The sequence below is a fragment of the Lepisosteus platostomus genome, chromosome 10, assembly GCF_059453375.1.
Source record: "Lepisosteus platostomus isolate fLepPlt1 chromosome 10, fLepPlt1.hap1, whole genome shotgun sequence".
In the NCBI taxonomy this organism is placed as follows: Eukaryota; Metazoa; Chordata; class Actinopteri; order Semionotiformes; family Lepisosteidae; genus Lepisosteus; species Lepisosteus platostomus.
In genome coordinates, this window is record NC_142620.1 from 1,654,718 (window position 1) to 1,677,653 (window position 22,936).

General features: G+C 38.4%; 1 protein-coding gene across 4 annotated transcripts in view; it reads right to left on the reverse strand.

The window, feature by feature from the left end:
• Positions 1–1,861: 1,861 nt before the first annotated feature.
• The window catches only part of bcl11ba (BCL11 transcription factor B a), a 59,411-nt gene continuing 38,336 nt past the window's right edge, over positions 1,862–22,936 (reverse strand). The window contains exons 3-4 of one of the 4 annotated variants that reach the window (XM_088647405.1): positions 7,290–9,146; positions 1,862–5,923 (exon numbers count right to left, since the gene is read on the reverse strand). In XM_088647405.1, the coding sequence (XP_088503531.1) occupies positions 5,823–5,923; positions 7,290–9,146 (1,958 nt within the window). In that variant the 3' untranslated portion in view covers positions 1,862–5,822. Of the gene's footprint in view, positions 9,147–22,936 lie in introns of all 4 variants that reach the window. The other 3 variants (XM_088647407.1, XM_088647406.1, XM_088647404.1) reach the window with 3 other exon arrangements.

A 22,936-nucleotide genomic window follows, 5' to 3' on the forward strand; every position in this document is an offset into this window, starting at 1 on the left:
TCTTTGGTTTAAAAAAAACCAACATAAATTTAACTTTTGTCAAGAGAGGTCTAAGGTATGGCTTGATCTGTGTGTACATGATTTCTGATGCAAAAGTAAATGATCTAGATAAGTGTGTATATATGAAAATCAAGCTTAACGGTAGAAATTGGGTGACACGTCTTTGCACAGAGGATTGTGGGAATGTGAATGCAGCATTCTAGCCACATCCTTGAAGCCAATCTGTAGGTTCCTTGGATACATTCATTCATCCCTCCACACGCAGCAGTGTATACAGTATGTATATAGGATAGCGCCAGTATGTCAGTGTACGAGCTGCAAAGGAATAAGTAGAGGTTAAAGCTCAGCTGAAAGACAAAAAGAAAGAAAAAAAAACAAGTTTCAGCTGTGGAGCCTCTTCAGCTTTGTGAGCGGATGAGGGCGAGAGCAGGAATATGAGGCAAAGCATGGGTAAGGAGAACAAAAGAAAGGCCAGAATGTTAAAAGGTGTTGATATGATATTATATATCCTATTATATGTATACCAGTGTATACATATTATATACGTGTGGGTGTATGTAAATCCAGTCCTTCATGCATGCACACATATATTTGTTTCTGTAGTCACACCATATTGTGAAGTGAATATGTACAAAAGGAAACACTACTGTATGTACCTTAAGCTTGCTGCTTATCTTACAACCGAGCTAACGCCGGCTGTTATAATAATTATAGGTAAGGTTTGTTCATGTAGCCACTTTGATTCTATCAATCCCAAAGTTATGTTTTCCTGATGCAGAGCAATTCTGAAAGCTGTTTTGCCACAGTGTTCATAATTGCACATTACAGTTCACATTTGCCGCAAAAATAATATTTATCCTCTTAAAATGTTGTATTTTTTTCAATTCCATACTCTGTCATTACGAGAAAAGTTAAATTAAAGTCAAGCATTTTGCATCTAATTGCAGGATACATGCTATGATAAAAGTAACTTGAACTAGATCATTTATACCTGGGAGCCAAAACTACAATCCTTAATCCCTGACATTAAGTGGTATTTTAAAACAACAAAAATGTTTTAAAAATAAATGAGGGGGGGGGGGAAACAATGGAAATTATTTTAGCTGATAAAGACATGCTGTGGCAGCAGAATAATTTCCTTTTGGAGTTGCACAATCTTTTGTGCATGTAAGTGTACTTTGCCTAGAAAGATGAAGTGATCACAGAGATCCATATAGGAATATAAGAAGCTCTCAGATATTCAATTGTATGGAGGAATGTGGCATATTATTCTCTCACTGAAGCTATCACTGTGTAAGTTATTGCAATGGACAAAGAAAAAGAATAGAACAAATTGTTAACCTTGTAGATGCACTCTTGCTCAGCACTATACTTCCTGCTGCACATGTGGCTTTGACATAAAGAATTCAGTTCTGGAAGGACTTTTAAGTAACCAATCATTAAATAATATTTAGTTCTGTGTTTTGTTTCATTCAAATTTCTTGAGTTGCATTTTAAACTTTCTTGAGTTGATAAAAAATCTTGCAAGGTAATTAATAAGCTTTCCAGAGATTAAAGAAGAGAAGTCCACCTGGTTGTTTTTTTTTGTGAGAGGTTTGAATTTTTAATTCAGAAGAGGCTATGTCAGTGAACTCAGTTCTCAAAATCATTTTGTGAGAGTCTTGTGTTAATCTGCAATGCCTATATTTAACACCACTGGAAGTACAATATCGGCAAGTTTGAATGATTGTGGTATAATGTGAGACTGCAGGTGTCATGACCACTGGACTGAAAATTAGCAGTTTCCACTTTGCTCAGTTCACAGAGCTCTGCCGACATACACAAAGTTTTCACACTAAGAAGATTAGTGAATACAAACAGGTACTGTCACACAATTCTGAATATTTTATTGCAGAATTGCTCCTAACATTGGACCTAAATATTCAAATATCTGAAATGAGCACAGCTGGTCATTTAAATCACATAACAAGAGATATCAATTTGTCCAGACCTTTTTTAAAAACAATGTGCAGGGTTCTGGGTACCCAACAAGTAAGATTTCTAAAACAAATGGCTGTAAAATAATATAAAGAGAATTCATAGCAGAAAGAGATCAGATTAAATCCAGAAAATTAGACATGGATATTTCTAGTGAATAATGCAGAGTTGTTTTGATACTGTAAAATGAAAGAAAACAGACAAATGAGGTGGAGTCCTTATGTAATGTTTACTATAATGATTCCACGTAGGCTAGTTTAGGCCCCAGGACAGCAGGTGTCTGCATCTTGGAATGACATCATAGACAACACAAGCCATAGCCTATAGAATCAGTTCATGTATTTAAATAAAGTGACATCACACACAGAATGCATAACATCCCTATTCATATTCCCTCCCCCTCCCCCCTTTTCGAACATTAGGACATATCAAAAGTTACAATTCCATCCCAACCCTGCATAATTATTAAATACAAACATTAAGAAAAAATAATGGAATGTCAAATAAGGAGTGAACAGCAGCAAAGCACTTTTATTCAAAGGACTGGCAAGACCTGCATACCAAAGTTGTCTCGTTCTGACTAGGAGGTGAGAGCTCCTAATGCTTAGACCTCCCCAAGCAAAACAGGGCATTGTCATGGAGTGGGGTGCACACAAGAAAGCAGCAGCAACTGTTCGGCTGTGCCTGATGTGGTCTATAGTGCTGAGGGGCTGAGCAGAGGCTAAGAGGAAACAGCTCTGAACCACTGTCCAAGCCTTGCTCTAAAGCACAGTAACAATGTTCTCCTGCAAACTCAGTGCAGAAGAACTGGACTTTTCTTAATGTGGGCAATTTTTAATTACATGTTTTAGCGGACTGATATGAATCCATGCAAATGTGTTCAGTTTATGAAGCGCTAAGTGCCTGTTATTGCACCCCATGGTTAGAAGCAAACACAGTTTCAAGCTGATCCAGTGTTGAGTAGTGCTACACTCATTATGAAAAGCATTGGATAGGACTGTATTAGACTGGACTTTCATAAAGATAAAGTATCTTGTGGATTACTGATCACTTCAAAGCCATCTTATATACCTACTTTATAGTTGATGCTACATTTACAGAAATTGCTCAAAGTCTTACTGAATGTTCTTTTAAAAGCAATAATCTGCTATAAAGACTCTTTAGACTCTCTTTTTGTGTGTGCTTGAATAGTGCATAGCAAATTCCCTAGTGCTGGTTTCCCTGTCTCATCTTAAGACTATGTACACAGAAGCCCACAGATCTCGAGCCCTGTGTGTCATAGTGGGCAGGCAGGTTTACAGGAGAATGAGACAGAACAAGGGAGGTCTAATGAGAGAGTGGAACAGCCTGTATGTGTGCTCTACTCTGTTCATGCAGAACAGTTCAGAGCAGGTGCCAATAAGAATCAGGTCTCGCACTTTTAGACCAGGAGAGTTTTAAAGGGTTGGCCCATGTAGCAGAAGATGCTGCCAATACCTGTCAGAACACACATACACACACAAAAAATCCAGGGTAATCATAAAAAATATTTACAACCAAAATACTAGTAAACAAAACATTTACTTTTGCATTTTTGTAGCTAAAAGGCTGTCAAACAACCTTTTTAACCCATCTGTACAATATGATTCATTTCAAGAATACAAATTATTAGCATTATTTTTTGCACTATTTTATCCTGCCAAATTAAAAAAATATATTGTGGCAGCCTGCGTGTTCTATGTTGATTTTTTTTCTGTTTTCAGTTAACATCCCCCCTCCCCTCCACCCTCCCCCCCCCAAAAAAAACAAATGACAAAAAAGGTACTTTTGATACCTTTTTCACAAAAGGATGCGCATACAAGTTAAAAAATACAAGCTCCAGTAAAAAGACAGCAAGTGCCTACACAAGTATTTTAAACCAGCCATTAAGAATATCCATTCCAGAAGAAAAATAGGTACAGTTCAGGAATGTGATCATTTTCCTGCAAAGCAGTAACAATATGCACTGTGTTCTACTAGGGAATTCTCTACACCACACAGCTGGTCACATCGCTCCCCACACTGTGTTTACAGTTCGGGATTTCTTTTTTATTTTTTACACCCAAGGCAGAATAAAGTTTTACTAAAACTCAAGACTTTTACAGTTACAGTGACAAAAACATTTTAATAGACCCACCATTTAAATTTTGACTGCAAAATAAAAATAAAAAAAGATTTTTTTTCTGTTTTTGTAAAATGCCCAGGCATTCTCCAATATTACAAATACTGGTATACTTTTACAGTAAACAAGAAAATTGTAATATATATTTATATATATTTACTAAAACCCCGTCACCAAAAAACCAATATACACATAGCCACTATGGCATTCAGAGAAACTTTATAAGCAAACTTGGAAAAAAAAATACTTGATCATTTAAAACACACATACACGCAAATAATTTTTACCCTTGTACTTATTTCAATACTGTAAACGTATTTTAAGACAGAGTGCACTAATTTTTCTTAGTTTCTGCTGTTCCTGAATTTTGTCCAGTCTCGTCCTCGACTATCTGTGGTTTAACATTCCACTCCGGCGTTTGTCTATCGAAGGATGAAGTCTTGTCCTGAAGTGAAGAATTCAATATATGTATGTGCGCTTCTATGCATAAGAATATGAATATGCAAATACAGACACATATAAAAGTTGTGCTGGGTACTTCTACCTAAATGTATTTTCTGTTTCATTTTTTCATTTATTCTTTCTCGAAATTCTCTTAGAATTTGTATGCAAATTAGGATTATGTCAACAAATTGATGTTTTTTTTTTTCTCATTCAATCCTTTTGCTTCACAAAAGTGTTGCATTTGTCTCAAGAAACATTAAATAGGAAGATCAGTATTCAAGGCACACCCATGTCAAATTGAATGGCAGTAGAACAACTGTCCCAATAAATTAATTTAAAATTTTATAGTGCCAGTATTGTGAATGCCACGCTGAGCAACACTGGCACTTGAATCTCAGACACTCCCTTGTTCTCTAACCCTTTTGTGGGGTAAAGTAGATCCATGAAAAGTAATTTCTTGCTCAGAAGCCGTTTTTGTAAAATCAAATTCTAAAGTGCGGGTCGACTGAGTAGATCTTTCTTTTAATTATTAGACAATGTTCCTACAAGTTGCCAGGACTGGGAAAAAGCATTATTTAAAATAATGCGGCATTATAATTTAGGCAAAGATGGTGCTTGCTTAACAGAATTTTTTTAAAAAATTCAAAGTTCAGCTGTGCATTCTTTATGTGACAAAGTTGCTACTTCTTAGAATGTTCAACTACACATCACAGGAAGTCCTATATGAAAAAAAGAAAGAAAAATAGTCTTACTTTTTTAGTACAGGTTTAACAGAGAACTACAGATACTGTTACTGCACTGTGCAATGAATTAATCTGGAGAGATGGTACTGTTTCTACTCAACTGGGAAGTTACCAGATTAACCAGAAAAAAAATCCATAACCATTTTGAGGGTGTCGCACTAATTCAACAGATACATGAATTATGTTATAATATTTTAGCTATGGGGTCCTGGGGTTTCTTCTAAAAAGAACTAAACAAATAAAACTAGAACTTAAATCAAATATAAGTAGGGTAAGCAGATTTTCTCAAGTGATTTGATATTGTAATGTTTGGGATTCTTTAATGAAGATGCAATTTCTTATTTAACAGTTGAAATATACATGTATATCTCAATATATCTGGTTAAAAAGGTGACATCCATTAAGACTGAAAAATTTGAGTCTTCCTGACAAAAATGACCCATTCTCATCCAAAAGCACACATAGCTATAGATGACACAGAACAGGTTACAAACAATCACTTGAAATTTATGGGATGATTACAACAGAAAGGAAGAGATATAGTGCTGAAAGCTATTTGTCTTCTTCAAATGTAGTTCCCTTTTTTCAAACTGCCTGGCACGTGGTTTGTGAGAAACAGCTGAAAAAGATGTGCATTCCAATGAGTTTCCATCAGTTTTGTTACTGAGACCTAGTTACAGAACTCAATAGCCACATATAAAACATTTTAGCATCAAGCCATGTTCTTTAGGGGAGCTGGCGCTGTGAAAAGCTAGATTTCTTTCCAGTTAGTGGGAATTACACTCTAGGCGCAGGGAAACTAATGTACTAAACTATGCTTCCTAATTATCCAGAATAAGTGAACCTCAGAAATTATGGCCAGTTCATCTTTCTTGTTAGTTCTCCTTGCACTGCCTTTGCATAGTGCAAATATTGATGTAAAAATTAAAATAAATTTTATAGTATTTGCATCAATTAAGTGGATACTAGCTGAGTTAAATGAGAGGGAGGGTATTTCATAGTGATGTCAACAGTTTGAATTTCATCTAATTAGACAACCTGTATGGTAAACCCCATGCTAATATTTTCTGTACTAGCGTTGTATGGTTTGGTACTTAGTACCTAAAAGCAGCTGCCTCTTTAATTATCTGTTTTAACAGTTTTTAGTTTTCTCTTTTTTAAGTATCATAGGGAAAACTGGATTCAAGAACCCCATCCCTACCCTTTAATTTACTGTCAATACTGACATTCAGTGCTACATACCCAATTAAATTTATAACATTAAAAATTAGTACATGCTACAACATTTAAAGATTGTTGTCCGCTCTCGTTTCTATTATGTAAAACAAAAAAGTAACTATCTTAGTTTTAATAAAAATTTCTAGATTGTTTCCGGCTTCTCTTCAAGAAATTACAAGTGTAGCTTAAATATACAATATTCTAGAAGCAGCGGCCCAAAAATGTAATTTAAAAACAACGGTATTATTTTTCGCTAAAAAATCTCAGGATTTCGTCTGGGTTAAAAAAGCCCAGCAATTAAAATAAGAAAGTAAACCCCCCAAAAATGAAGAAATAAACAAAAATGTACCTGCACATGCCAAAAATTATTACAAAAATCCAATAAATACAGAAATTATTGCACAGTTAAAAGGCTCCACGTATATTTTACTGCTTTAAATCATCCTCAGATAGTTTAAAAATTAAAATGCCAAATGAGGCAGTTTAGGCCGGTTTTAATCTTAATCTTATGTACTTATTCTCAGTTGGCAGTTTCTTAGGCAAAAAATAAAATTAACCCAAAATCAATTGGAAAAAAATCCAGCTACCCCCTTTTTTCAAGCAGTGGCAAGGAGGATTTTGAAAACTGGTTTAGCTTCTTTCTGCTTGCTCAATTTTTACCTCGTTCGTCATCAAATGTTCTCCATGCCACTTTTTCATGTGTTTCTCAAGGGTACTGTACACGCTGAAGGGCATTTGGCAAATGTCGCAGCGGTACACTTCCTTACCAAGCTGGCCGTGTGTCTTCATGTGGCGGGTGAGCTTGCTGCTCTGGGCACAGGCGTAGTTGCACAGCTCACACTTGTACGGCCGCTCTCCTGTGTGGCTGCGCCGGTGAACTGTCAGGTTGCTACAGTTCTTGAAAACCTTGCCGCAGAACTCACAGGTATCGCTTCTCCGTCCCTCCTTGGAGCTGGGCCTCCCCGGCCCGGGTCCTCCTCCGAGATGGGGGGTGCTGCCGCCGCTCGCTGTCCCACTGCGCCCTGAGAGGCCCCCGTCCAGCATGTCTCCCGGCGGGGTGGAGAAACGCAGGCTGCCGTTTTCTGAGGAGTGCTCTGAGGAAGTGGCAAAGGGGGATTGTCTAGAGTCGGTGAACCCCAGGAAGGGGTCCTTTATGAAGTGCCTGGATGCTGCATAACCTACCAGCCACTGGGAGTAAACGTTCTCAGAGGGGATCAGGGGAGCTGGAGGCAAGTCCAAATCTTTCTCCACCTTGATTCTCTTGGCTGAGGAGTTGGACAAACTCGGGCTCGTGATAGGGGTGGGCTTCCGAGGAAACAGGCCGACCAAGGAGTCGCCTGAGCCAAAGTTTCTACCATTCACAGCTCCAACCACCTGGTCTATTTCTCCCACCACCGAGTCTTCATCCCCCGTATCCCGCTGCCCATCCGAGCTCCTTTTCAAGAAGGGGCCCCTTTTCCGATTGTCGACTATCAAGTCATTGTACTGCTGGATTGCGCCCAGTCCCACGTTCTCCACCATCTTGCCTAATGAGAGGGCCTTCTCATCTGGTGGAGGTTTGGAACCGTTCTCTCTGTTGCGGCTGAACTCTGAGTCCATGCTGAAATTAGACTCTGGCCTACTCTCATTTTCCAGTTCCTCTTCTTCCTCTTCCTCCTCCTCTTCCTCGTTGTCCTGGCCCAGAGATGTTTCACTTTCATTCCTGAACTCTCCTTCTCTGTTCTTAATCCCCTCGCCAGTGATCTCACTTGTGCCTGGCTCTGGAGAGCTCGTAGTTGACAGCCCATCATCAGACCTCCCTGTCATGGAGCCAGACTTGTGCATGTGCGTCTTCATGTGTCTCTTGAGCTTGCTGGCTTGGGAGCAGGCGTGGTCGCACAGCTGGCACTTGTATGGTTTTTCACCCGTGTGGCTTCGGCGGTGCACAACCAGGTTACTCTGAAACTTGAAAGTCTTTCCACAGAATTCACAGGACTTGCTCTTGGACTGGGTCTGTGGCGGGGTGGTGCTATTTGGGGGCATTGGTGGCAGTGGAGGGGTGCTCAGGAAAGGGGATTTGGGGCTAGGTTGGAAAGGGTTGAGGAGGCGATGCATAGGGTTGGTGCGGCTCGGCGACAGTGGCGGTGTGGAGTTGTTGTTTCCTGCGAGCTCTCTGAGCCGCCGGGAAAAATCCATAGACTGGGACTCTATTGCCATGGGTGTCAGTCGCATTACTCTTTCAAAGGCACTGGGATGCTGGGAGATTAGGCCCATTTCTTCGGCACTGAGGCGTTCCAGGCGGTGAGGGTCCAGATGATGGCGGGGAGGTGGACTGACGAACGGGGGAGTATTCGGTAGGCGGCTTTCCACAAATCCTGGTGGCTCTCGCAGCACAGGTCCCGTCATCCGAAGCAGATGGAAAGGGTTGCTGTCTCCCAGAAAGTTGGTAAGAGGAGACTGGGGTATAGATTCGGTTCCCATGGGGGGAGGAATGGTGATCCTCGGAGTGAGGGAGCTGCTGGAAGGGTTTGTCTCCAGGTAGATACGGATGCCATGTGTGTTCTGAGCATGCTGGAGGAGGAACCAGGCGCTGGCAAAGGGCTGCTTGCATGTCGTGCAAATGTAGCTTGATGGCTCATCTCTACCTGCAATAAATAAGAGAAAAAAATGGATTGTAAACAAAACATAATTCCCAAAGAGGAGCACATTTTTTAATACTGAAGCTGTTGTTAGCTGTTACATCACAATACTAAAACACTGTCTCTTTATTAGAAATGGTGTCTTGTAGGTTGGAATGTCTGACGTTTGAATGAGGGGTACTTGTGATTTTATTAGAAAAGTGAGCTCTACCTCAGGACACAGAATCATCCTAGAAAAAAAAACACCCATACCATAAAGCAATCGAACCACAATTCCTCTGAAGAGAATGGAGAATGAAAGCAGCACAACGGTTCAAATGTCTCTGTTATGCCTGATGCAAAGTCCACAAATAACAGAAATCTTAACTATTCCTGTCTTGAGAGATAATGTATCCACCATTACATTAAGATTTAGTATTGATTATACTATTAAAGCTGTAAATATGCTAGAACCTTTAACTTCCATGAATTCCTGATCCTTTGTCAGTAGTTCTATGACATTGCAAGGTTTTGAATTTGATAACGATTTTATCTGCCAAATTCAGTTAAAGAAATTGCCGTGCTTTACATACTCTCAACATGTAAATTACCAGAGTTAGATGGGATGCGCTAATAATGGGGAAAGTGCATGCATGATTTAAGCACTGCTTAATTGTCCTTTTTACAACCCACTGAATATTTTACCAGCAAAAGGCCAGGCAAGTGTGCCTTTACAGCTGAACAGTACTATCTCCCAAAAGACTCTATTTAATCTTTTTCAAGACCAGGATCATCCCTGTAATATCCTGCTATAAACAACACTAAAGATTTGATTACAGACACTGCCATCGCCACAAAAAAAAACAAACAATCAAGACTTTTCCCCTCTATAAAACAAACAAAAGGTTATATCCTGATGAACCCTCGGAAAAAAGATCAATAATAAAAATAAAAACTTGAATCGGAGAGAATAAATTAATATAATTATGAGAGGGTTATTTAGTATTTAAGTCACTGGTATTTAAAATGGTGCCTTGGGCCATTCAGTGTCACTCTAGCCTCACAAAATTAATCAATTACAACAGATGGTTATACTGTCAGAGTTCTTCATTGTGGGTTATTCTAGGTGTCTCCATAAAGCCATTGCACTCACTTTATTACCAGCCTCCCTAGAGAAGTAAACCTCCTTTACTCACTTCTTTCATTTAGCAGGGCAAGGGACGTATTAACCATGACAATTATGTCAGTTACAGAGCTACTTTAAGTACTGACTCCTCCTAAGTGATATGAAGGTTATTTAAAATATACAGGAAAAATAAGTACTTTTAACCCAAGTTAAAACTATATCTTATAAAGAAAGTGTAATTGACCTCTATCCCTGCAGTAACATCAATTGGGATAAATTATTACAAAAAAGTAATGTGAGAGATTTCTCTATTTCTCCTTCTATTGTTTCCAGTGACAGGATAATGTGTCTTTAACAGCTTTCCTCAAATTTACATTCTTTTAGGACTGTTTGAGTCTATTAATTATGAACCATATAGGCAGATTAATCCTTTGCTAACGAGACAGGTCAGTTTTGCAGCAGTCATCATGGTATTCTGTTATGTAGCAGTTTTCAACTTTAATACGGTTTCATATTCACCAAATGTCAGGTACTGCACAGCTCTACACGATAATGCAGGACTTTCTCAGATCTGTGTGTGATGGAGTGTCAACTGTATGACTGCTGTCCTTCACAGTCTGGTCACTCCCAGGCCTGGGCTGTTTGCTCATCTCTAAAGCCCTGGCCAGCATGCACAAAGAACATGTTTATTTAATTGTTAAACGAGTGGCTAGTAAATCACAAAGCTGATGCATCGTCCACATGGATGAGACATACTAATAATAAAACAGCGATAAATTTGGCAGCAACTAAAACACGCATACATAATCAACTTTTGAATATGAAATATTGAAGTATATAAAATAATATACATCTACATTATCTATATTATGCAATAATATATCACTAATATAATTAATAATAATTTATATTTATCGTTAAATATAAAACCCTAATGAGTGACTAAATGGTGATTCAACTGAGTAGCATAATTTTAGAGCTTCAGATACATGTAATAACTGCGGCTCTCCTGCTCCTACTAGGAGCCTGGTCAAGTTGATAAAAGCCCTCTGTGCAGAAGAGGCAGGAGCTCTGAGACGCAGCACCGCAGCACCTAAGGAAAGGAGAACAGCAGCTGCTGCAGGCTGCTCTGTACCTTCAGCTGTACATGACAATGCGAGGCTGCTGCCACACTGCCAAGCGCAGGCTCTGCGATGAGAAGGGGACCTGTTTGAGCACTAGGGCAAACAAGCAGATATACACAGCGAGACGTGGAGCTAAACTGTAGTGTGGTCTTTGGGGATTTATCAGACCATGCCTAAAATGCTAATTGTGCCCTTGGAAAACAAATCTCATTTATTTATGAAATTAACGCGTACTGTTCTGACCTAAACAATTCTAAAAGTACTGCCGCAGTCATTGTATGAAGACTTGAGTGCTTAGCTGTTTGTCTGTGCTGTATGAGCGAGTGTGCTTATGGAGATCATGAGAGACGTAACGAGATTCCCATGTAAGCGCACATCCCACTGTGCTGATCAAAAGGAAACCAGGGGAATGTCTCTGTGCTGGTCAGTTCTGTGCATGAGTTCATCCAGTCTTATTATATGCCAATCAGGATGCAGAACAAGCTTTCTTTAGCCTGGGCCAGGGTTTAAACTCCTCGGCTAAGATTTAATGTATGAACCGCACAGTATGAACTGCGGCACAGTAACAGATGTTTAGAAATTTTAAACAATGGTTTTGATTTTGCCGCTAGCTGTATTAGTCCTGGAGTTTGGCGCGGTTTGTAGGGACCAGCACTCAATTGTTGTGAAGTCCTTGGACAATCTGACATTAAGCTCCAAGTCCATGTAAAATAATATTTTTCATATGTTAGAATTGCATGCTAAGCACTAAGTATGAAGAAGAAATTTGTAACTCTACACAAATTCCATGTTTTTGTGCCCAAGTGGAGGAAGTAAACCACATAAACTTTGCTCTTTGGCTTTTCTAGAGAGAAATAAGTTAAAGTCACTATTTGATTCCTCTTGGAACTGTCAGTATTTTATGATGATATTGATATGTCTGGCACCCTAAGTTTATTAAGGTTTGTGTGATTAATTTATTCTTCAAATTTAGCTTTTTTTGTATGTGTATTAAATGTATTTTCAAATTATAACATAACTAGTTAAAATAATCAACATTAACTATTTCAGTTATAACAGCATCCAATATTTTTATATCGTTTAATGTAGTTCTATAAGTTTGAAATAAAACAGCAAGTGACTTGAAAGCAGACATACAGTTCACGCTCATTAAAAACCCCTATTATAACACCGTTCCCTGACTCTGACATAAGACAACTGCTATACCTTGGCTCCCAGCAACATTAAATCCTATTAGAATCACCGTCATTATATCACACAACTCGTTATTACTGGCAAAATCGTTAGCTCCCACAGGCACTCTTATAATGTGGATGGTGTACGAAATTAAAATGTAAATATATTCTGTCTTAGTTTGTAAACTTTATTATTAGTATTATCATCACTATTATTATTTATTGAACAGTTACAAACCATTTTGGGAATAATATCCTACAGAAGACAACTGTGGTTTTTAAGACGTCATAAATTAATTTCCATTCACAGCATTTGTAATTCATCAATTCATCTAATTCATTGTATCAGTAAAAAAAAACTTTCAACTGAGATATCTATTCTTTGTAATATACCGTATATCTACAGTATTAGAATGTATCTTAAGATCTTTAAAAACCACAGTGTTTCTTTTCTCTCCATACTGCTACATTATATCTAAACTCCAGGTGCACAGCTTTCAGACATGTAGAAAACAGGGTTTAATTTAGTGAAAATGAAGCAGAATGTGTGATAGCAAACAATGTATACAAAATTTAAGAACTGCTATATACTGTATAACACTTCTTGCCAGCACCCACATCACCCAGACCAGTAGCTGGATGGGAGACTCCTGGGAAAGCTAAGGTTGCTCTTGAAAGAGGTGTTAGTTTAGTCAATAGGGGGCGCTCACCCCACAGTCCGTGTGGGTCCTAATTCCCCAGTATAATGGGACACTACACTGTAAAAAGAAACCGTCCTTCGGATGAGATGTAAAACCGAGGTCCTGACTCTGCACGGTCATTAAAAATCCCAGGGTGTTTCTCGAAAAGAGTAGGGGTGTTACCCCAGTATCCTGGACAATTATCCCCCTGGCCTTTAGCAGTCATGGCCTCCTACTAATCCCCATCTCTGAACTGGCTTCATCACTCTGCTCTCCTCCCCACTGAGAGCTGGTGTGAGGGGAGCTGACTGGCGCATCATCCAGGTGGGGCTCCGCAAACCTACAGCACCAATGTCCAATCAGTACACCCCCTTGCCCAGAGGGCCCGCCTCCACCAGGAGGGCGACGACGGGATGTTTACATCACCAGTCCTGTGAGCCACGTGAGCCGGAAACGAGCAAGGCATGAGGCCAAAACTAAAACCGTTCAGGTGGATCGGCCTTTCACTTCCCTCCTGAGAGTGTGAGAACCAGGTTTACGGGTACAGAGCCGTCACCTTGAGATCCAACGCATGAGACGTATTGGGTCCCCCTCCCCTTTCACTTGAGCACTAGATGGAAACTTTCTTACCTTCTCGCTTGCCAGTGCGTGTGCAAACACCGCACTCTGACACCGACACACCCCTCTCTTGAGATTTGGATAGTCAATAAAGCAGTAGCTTAGTTTGTTTTTTACGGATGTGTGCTTGTGGTTTTGCGTATTTGCAGTTTTTGTATGAACTGTTGGGACAGTCTCTCTGAGCTCAGTCTGCACACTCAGAAACGCTGGGCATGCTGCAGAGCCGGCGCCCCTGTCGGGACACGGCTGCTGAAGTCCCCCAAAACGAGGATGCACCCCCGATGAGCTGCTATCTCCGAGGACAGAGTGCCTGAGAAGAACATTGAGGAAAACAGCAGTGCTACTGGTATATAAATGGTTTGCCATAAATCTATTTGTACTGTAATTTATAATACCAGATGAATAGGCAGACCATGGCTACAGTACGGGCATGCAATTTTTTCAATACCTGGTAGCAACATTAAGCTGGTCCTTAACAAATCCACCTCCATCTATCGATTTTCTAACCACTTTACCCAACTGAGGGTCACGGGGGAGCCAGAGCTTATCCCAGCAAGCAATGAGGGCAAGGCAGGGTACACTCTAGACAGGACGCCAGTCCACCGACAAACTACATGTATTGTTGCAAACTGCATATGACTTAATACGCAGTATCATTGAAACTAGATAAATCAGAAATGAACTGTTCCCAAGGATGATGCCAATCTTTTAGACAAAAACTGTATTTTCTATAAATGATATAAGATTTATTACCCTTAATCACTGTGGCTCAAAAGTAAATAGACAGACATGAGATTAGGAAAAAAAAAATTCTGCAAACTTACTGTAATGTATTAATGCTTGGTTTGTATATGCACTACAGTAGACAGTCCAATTAGACTTTATAAAACAAACTAAAAAAGAAAGGATTTCTGGATTTAAAAAAAGGCCACAAAATAGTAGTGTGCACCATACAGCATTATCGTTCAAGAAGAACCTCCCAAGCAAAGCAGTTTTTTCAGAGATTGTCTCAGGGACCAGATCTGTCCACAAATGCTCCAGATACTCCTGTGTGAGTTACTACTCAATATATATGAATTCATAAAACGTAACTCCTCATCATCATGCTTGGGAAGAAAAAAAGATGTATTGTGCAATTTGCTGGATCACAAGTTATCATAGCAGGTTCCTCTCCTTGGATTAAATATTTTCCGTGCTCTGTCAATGTAGATGTCAAATTGTCAGGAATATAAAGGTAAAAAATCTCCTCAAAAATGAATCCAGTTGAATCTCCCCCATCCCAAAAGCAGTTCACAGTCAGGAAAATAGACAACTGTGTGCATTTAACATTTGCAATTTATATTTAACTGCATAGTGCTGCCAGTTCAATTGTAACTGCTTAGCTACCTACCTCTACAGTGTGTTTTACCTTTCAATTTGTCCAGACACTGGTCAGTATCACCTACCATGGCGACTGCTAACCCCAGAGACTAGAAAATTACTATCCCAACAACAAAAAAAGAGCAACCTATGGTTTTCATAGGTAACCTTCTTCTTTTTATTTCTGGTTCATCTGGCTGGGCAAGAGGCTTACTGTACAAGCTTCTCACAGAGCACAGAAGTCAGTGGGGCTGAATGTCCATTTCTGCCCCACAATTAAGACGAGTCAATGCATCCTGCCTCAAATGGTATTTCTCCTCACGATAAAGGGACTCGGGCGTGAGTTTATTGAGAACTGTTCAGTGTCTGCCCTCCCGGGGGGATTTCAGTCCGACGCAGATGGCAAATAAAGTATTCAGCCTTAGGCGAGAGCACATTATGCTAATTCTAATGTCAGCTGTACTTTAATATACAGCTCTATTTAATCACCCCATTATTTCACATTTCCATATGAAAAAAAAAAGCAGAAAAACCTGCGGCACTTCTGCTGCCGCTGCCGCTGCTGGGGCGGATGCTTCTCTGCTCTGTGTGACAGTGTGAAGATCTTTCGCTGTAACTCGCTCGCCGGCGCGCACACACACACACTCTCTCGCTGCAGCGCGTAAACACGTGGACTCAGGCACACTCGCACACGCTCAGCGAAAGTGCGGGCCCGTTTCAGTGCCCTGATTGTTTGCAAGTTTCTCTAGGCGTGACCTGTCACAATCCGTCTAGGCAAACTAATAAAAGACGCAGTGTCACCAAATTCCGTTAGTGATTTTACTACCCTGTTTAAAACCTTTTAACAAGGCTTCAGATGGATGCTGTACATGAGGACGTTGCAAGCAAACATGCAAGCGTTAGCTTTTTAGTTGGATTTCAAGTGGACAATTTCAAATGAAAACATTGTAAGCACGGTGTGAACCAGCTGCTGGGATTTCGGGAAATTCGAAACTCAGCGCAGTTGATGCCTCGCCGCGCGTTAGACTGGACTGAATTAACTAGATAGTAGTAATAATAACCGCCTTGCGTTTCGAAACGGGTTAAGTAAAATATGTGTCAATCAAAGCACACAAAATGAAACAAGGCCAGACAAAACTATGATTTTTGTAGCTGTTCTAAAATATTTAGGAAGAGTTACAGTCGGAATTTGCACGAGAACCTTCCGTGATCTCTAATTAGGCAGGGTCAGGGTGGCGCTCTCATCAGTACGAGTTTAAAAGTATTCAGAAGACCGAGTTTCCAGTCTTTTTGTTTCGGAAAATCACATTGCAAATATCTGTTATTTCGCATAGTTGTTGTTGCTGGAATCCTTAAGTTATTTAATCTTAAAAAAAAACACCCAGCAATGGCGGCTAGAAAATCACCTAAACTATATTTTGTATTAATTCTAATAATCCAGTTTTTGGTTGTCGACATGTACTGTATTGACAGTGCGAGTGAGCCAGATTTAAAAAAAAAAAACAGAAGATGCTCTCAAAATCAGCGGAACCAAACTTTGGTCATGAGGCCAAAAACACGATTCTATCGAATTCTGACTCCTGCACAATAAAACCTAATTTAAACATAAGAAAAAAAGGATATTGCATCTTTTAATGAGGTGCTCATTTGCTGACATTGGTTTTTACTACAGGGACTTCATTTAGGCTGTCATTAAGCTATTATCTAGCGTAAAGAATTTTGCTGTCCTGTAAGTACCGTGTTAGGTCTGGAAGCTTTTCTCTCTCTATTAGTGGAAGCGTGCCTCGTTTGGCTGGAAGGGTGCCTGTGTTTTGTTTGGCTTTCCTTCACACACTGCCTTGGCAGGAATTCTCTTGGATGGCTTACAGAGGGAAAAAAAACCATTCGAGTACGGTAGCAATCTCAATCTAATAGGAGTCCGTCACACGCTCTCTGTAGTGTACAGTATTAAAGTCGATGTTTCCCCCCCAACACAAGTTGCTATCATCGTACTGTAAAAATGGATTCTTAAAAACGCAAGCTATTCAATTTCTGGGAAAAGAAAATAAATGCAAACAATATATTTAACCCTTTGAAAGGGCGCCCTTTAACATTAAATTCCATTCCTGAAGGCAACATAGTTTTAAATTAGGCACTTCATTAACCCATCTTACACTATTGTGCTAGACACGACAAACAATCATTTCAGTTGTCCGTTTAAAGAAAGACAGCACATTTTAAGATAAGCATGTTAAACTATCCATTTTCTTATTCGACATTAATTTATTTCAGTACACCACGATTCAGTACTGTAAAGGAAATTGCACTGACTCTCCCTTGTTCGAAAATGGTAACAGGTACAGTACTTAAATGTTGTGTTTTAAAAACCCATTTCAACACTGCAACTGAAGTCTGTCTATAATCTTCAGGTTTTGAAGCACGTGTTAAACTACTGAAACTCGAGATCGAAGTGCTGGTTTTCTCCTGACAGTGGCTTCTCTGTCAGGAAGAATCTCCTAACCAGGCACAGTTCACACACGTCTCAGAAGGCTACATTACAAGCAAACATGCATTAAATATATTTTATTTGTCATCTGTCAATTCATTAATGAAATGTCAGATTTTTACATACAGTGGATTTCTTTATAAGGTCAATACCAAGGGCATTACACACTTCAAATAGTTATAATCCTTTTGCTCACTAACACAACATAATAATGAATCAATAAATTATACATACTATAGTTCTAAAATGCAAAAATATTTTAAAAAATATTTTTTTAAATCAGTTGAATTCTGAGATGCTCCTTTGTTTGAGTATAGTCATATTACACACAGTCAATCCTCTCTAGAAGCATTGTCAATTTCTTGTGAAACCTCATAAAAGAAGTTTAACATATTTGGAAGAAAAGTATAACATTTTCAAACTCTATATGGTCTACTCTATCGAATTCCAGTAGTTTATTGCCGATGAGGGAAACATGCTGTGATGTTAATGTTAATTCAGGAGGATTTCTGGATTATTATCCAAGTGGAAGCACTGTTTGAAAATTAAGAAAGATCTTCCTCTGTAAGATATGCACAATGACGTATGTCCTCTTAATTAGAACTCAAGCTGCTGTTTGCTGAGAAGTCTCATCAAGAAATGTTGTTACAACCTCAATCACAACTGACATTTCCCTAGTAAGCTCCATGCAGCTCACAGTTTATGTTTTCCATCCTCTATTCCACCATCTGAACAATGAAAATAGATTTGTTTCTGGCAACAAAGTCTTAGCTATCTGAATCCGCTGAGTTTTGTAAAGATTGTTGTGTATTGTACTGTGATGCAACATAGTGGACACAAGAATATGGGGAACTCTGGTCTTTATACATATGTCAGCTGTGTGTATTCATGAATTGATGTTAATATATATAAATAAACACACAATGTGTAAGTATTTTCTTTTTTATACAGTGTGTAAATATACTACATAAAACTGTACACTTAGTTTTCCCATTTATTTTATTTCTATATCATACATGAGCAGCTCCTAGTTAAAGATAATTGTTATAATGTGATAAATGAATATGCATATGGAAACTATATCAAACAATTAAATAGATACCGATATTAAAATATACACACATATAACAGATTTCTGTTAAGATCAGATTATTGCAACTTCCAATTTTTTATTCACCAGTATTATTTTTAGGAACACAGAAATGAAAAGAGTAAACCTACACATCCTGAATTCTGTCCTACTGTAAGAGGGGCGGGAGGTTCAGGCGCTGTGTATTGTGGGACACCCTGCTGTTTCTCTCTGGAATACTGTGATGTACTGTCTTCAAAAAGCCTCATGTCACTTTCTCTGCCTAATTTAAAGTCAGACTCCCCCAATTTGCATCTTTCCACATTGTACAGATCGTGCCATATGTCGTTAAAAGACAAGGGCTATAAATACATTGGCAAAACGAGAAAAAAAAAGCCTGACAATAGATTATGGGAGTTTAAGGATAGCCAGTTAGTATTCCTGCCAACACCTTCCACAGAAAAAATATATTATTTCCGACAGAAAAAAAGTATAATCTTCAATAAAAAGATGTGTAAAGAATTAACAGAACAAGGATATCGAAACATTTCCCTTTGTTATAGGTGGTAGAAAAGCATAGTGGGAGAATTACTACACTGCTCACCAAATAAAAATGAGAAAATCCTCTTGCTGTTTTGACTGCTAGACTAGCTCTGAGCAGTACACCGCTGCCTTTCTACACAGAACACAGACGTCAGACTTCAGAGCATAGCTGGAAAGTGCAATAACGAATAAAAATGCTCATTATGGAATGATTTCAGTTTTCACTATGATTCAATTTGCAGTAATTACTGTGGCCCGCGCTAATAAAAACTGCTACAAAATGCTAAGGTCAACTACCAGTTAGGAGTGTTCATTTTCATCTCAATGTATTCATCGTCAGCTCCTAATGGCCCAATTTTCTCCCCTCGCTCTTCAATAAATATTGCTGGAATTACAGGTTAAATAGCTAAATTAAATCATCGCTATTATGGTAGGCTGCACTGCACTGCTTCAGAAACAGGTTTACCTCTCAGTGTTCAATTAGAGGGGAAGTGCCAATAGCCAGGCAGCTCACGATTAATGTCAGAAGAGTAGAACGATCAAATTATAACAATTTTTTCTGTTCACCAAATAAAAGACAAAGGTGTTCTGTTGCAGATTTATTGCAAAACTGCTAGACCTTATCTGCTGGGGAACTGAAGAGCAATGCAAACTGTAAAAAAAAAGGAATGTTAATTGTAAAAAAAATATTCGGCTTCTTGCTCCAGAAAGCGTGTCTCCTCAATAGCAAATTATGATGAATGATTCAGGATCACTCATTTTGTGCAGCAGATAATTCCCTCTATGGACTATTTGTCAAGGGAATCAAACAAGAAAGGCTCTTCTGCTGACTTGTGGTCACTTTGCAACACGTCCTGTTGTTTTGTTTTATCAAATTAAGCATTGGTAAAATGGATTATCTCTTCTTTTTCAAACTGATGATGTACCCTATTTTAAAACACCTAAATATTATTATGAGAAGAGTTTTATGGAATTTCAAATTTAGGCAGAAAGTTATTTTAGAAAATTATAATGAGCCACTTAAATTCAGAATGACCAGTACAGCATGTGTCGCTCTGTACTACAGAAATGGTTTTATCAGGACTAGGAGAGAGATAAATTAGAGGAAATGTAGCTGTGCCTCCATCACGACCTAAGGTGAAATAAACTTGGCTGAAGAAAGCCTCACAAGCTCTCTCAAGGACTGATTACGACATACATTTGGTGTGAGAGTTACATGTGCTTGTGGATGGCTCTGCCGCAGTACACCCCCATTTGTCAGGAATATTTGTCTCCTGTGGAGATAATATTTGCCTTAATTAGGAACAATTTCAGCTAAAATAACGTCCAACCCCCACCCAGACCCACATACACATTTATTATTAATGCAAGAGTCTTACACACTAATAAAGGGCAATGCTCAGAGTTTGATTATTGTGAGTGGTTCAAATTGTCACATTGTTGAAAACCACTTTCTCCCAACATTGATCACAATCACCTGTAACAGGTTAGAATAGCCTTCTGCCATGCAAGGTGTATGCTTTGGCCTTTGAGCTCAAACAAAAAATCGTTTTTTAGTTTTTATCAATCAGTCAGTGTTCTGAGTATTTAGCACTTGGACACATGTGTCACTTGGACTAGGACCTGTTTCAAGTTTTGAGGCTCATGCTTTTGTTAAACTGATCTTTTTTTTTTTCTACATCTGAACATGTAACAGAAAAAAGTAAATAATTCATAGGATTATTTTGTTCCTCTCCTTCAATACTTCAATTAATTATATTTTAAATTAATATTTTCTTCTGTTGTCAACTGAATTCTCATGTAGAGGAACAGGGAGTTTAATGTGGTCACAAGAAAATAAAAAATACTGCCAAAAGACTGGCTATTCTGTTAATCAGAGCTTGCCCACATAACCTTGGGATTCATAGAATGTTTTAACCTTGTGTCTTAATGCCAGAACATCTAGCTTTGAGGCATATTTCTTAGAGCAAGGTGCTTAAATTATTAAAGATGATATTATATTTCCCGTAACTTTAAGACTGTTTTCTTTCCTGGAGTCATTCCATCAAATTATCATCTATTTTCTATGCAAAAAGAAAATGTTAAGGAATGATTTCAAAATACCTAAATACATAGAAACCACAGTCTTCATAACAATTTGTTTTTAAAAAATCATCTTTCATCTGTTTTTGATCACCAATAGTGAACTAATCTGTCCTTGAGTTAGGAGAAAGCCTTGTAGCGCACAGTAGAAACAGTGTAATGTTTTCATTTTCTGTTATACAGAACAGATGCAATTTTCCATTGCCATCTAAGAGACTGATAAAAATATAAATAACTGACAAATGTCTGGGTCATTTTTTTTACAGAAAATAGGTGTTAAAAAGAATATTATTGTGTACCGAGTTTGCGCCCAAGTATGTTACTGTGGTTAATGTGGAGATTGCATATCTAGCAAGTCCATGTCAAGGATTTGTGTTTAGAACAAAGAAGATGTGTGCTAAAGACACTGCGTCTGTGCATTTTTTGCACACCTTCTGACAGTTTTGTGACATTTCTCTGCATTATTAAGCTCAAGGTTCATTACCATGTGTACGATCTATACTCTCAGAAGCTTCTAATTCTTCAACCTGCATTTCTAATGTGTTGTCTATAACTATTATAGTGCATCTAAGGCAAAAAAATTACATGCAAATCTGTTTATAGTGTTGTGGTACCGTGGACAAATCTGCGAGCGTCAGTCCATCTCTTCTCTTTTCATCTCTTTTCTCTTTTCATTCCAAGACTTATTTATTTCAATTTATTGTGTGATTTTCTTTCTTACCAGTATTTTTTATCGTAACCAGAGAATATGGAACTACAACAGACATTTATTAATAATATTTCACTCATCATATGATTCGGATTACATTCATTTCAATGAGTATCCTTCCTGCCCTCCGTTCTTTTTTTAATTCCATCTGTTAAAGTAAGGTACCGGAGTCACTGCTGATCAGGCAAGGAAGGCTGAGGTGTGGAGGTTAAACATAGGACTGCATAAGAACTCTGATCAAGATCAAGATCGCCTGACAGACCAGTAGTTCCAAGTGTCATTTGTGTTTCAGAAACTAATAGGTGAAATTAAAATTGAATTAACAGTGATCAGTTGAATTAACTGAATTAACAGAGAGAACAGTGATCTTTGAATGTTGCTCTAATAAAAGACTTTATCAGTGAATTGAATTTTATCAACATGACAAATAATTAAAAATAACGTGTGTGAAAATGAATACATTAATTGCAAATTGCTTGCTATTAGGAATTACAGGAGATCAAATCCTTGACAATATTTTTAAACAATAAGAATAATAATAACAGTTCAAAACACATTTTCCTTATAGAGAGGAACCTTTCCTTATATCACACACTGCACTACTTGTCTTTAAAAATGAAAAATGTATCATAATTGCTAAAGATTGTTTTCATAAAAAAGTAAAAAATGTGCCCATTTTCAAAAGTTCACCATTTGATGTATAATTTAATTTTGAATGTTTCCACATTCCATGTTAATTTTGAATTATTCTGGAGGTGTGGATAAATCTTAGTATTGGAGAACAAGTCCTGCTCTGTACAGTACAGCCAGGCATTGCTTGGGATATAGTGATATAGTGAGGGTGAGT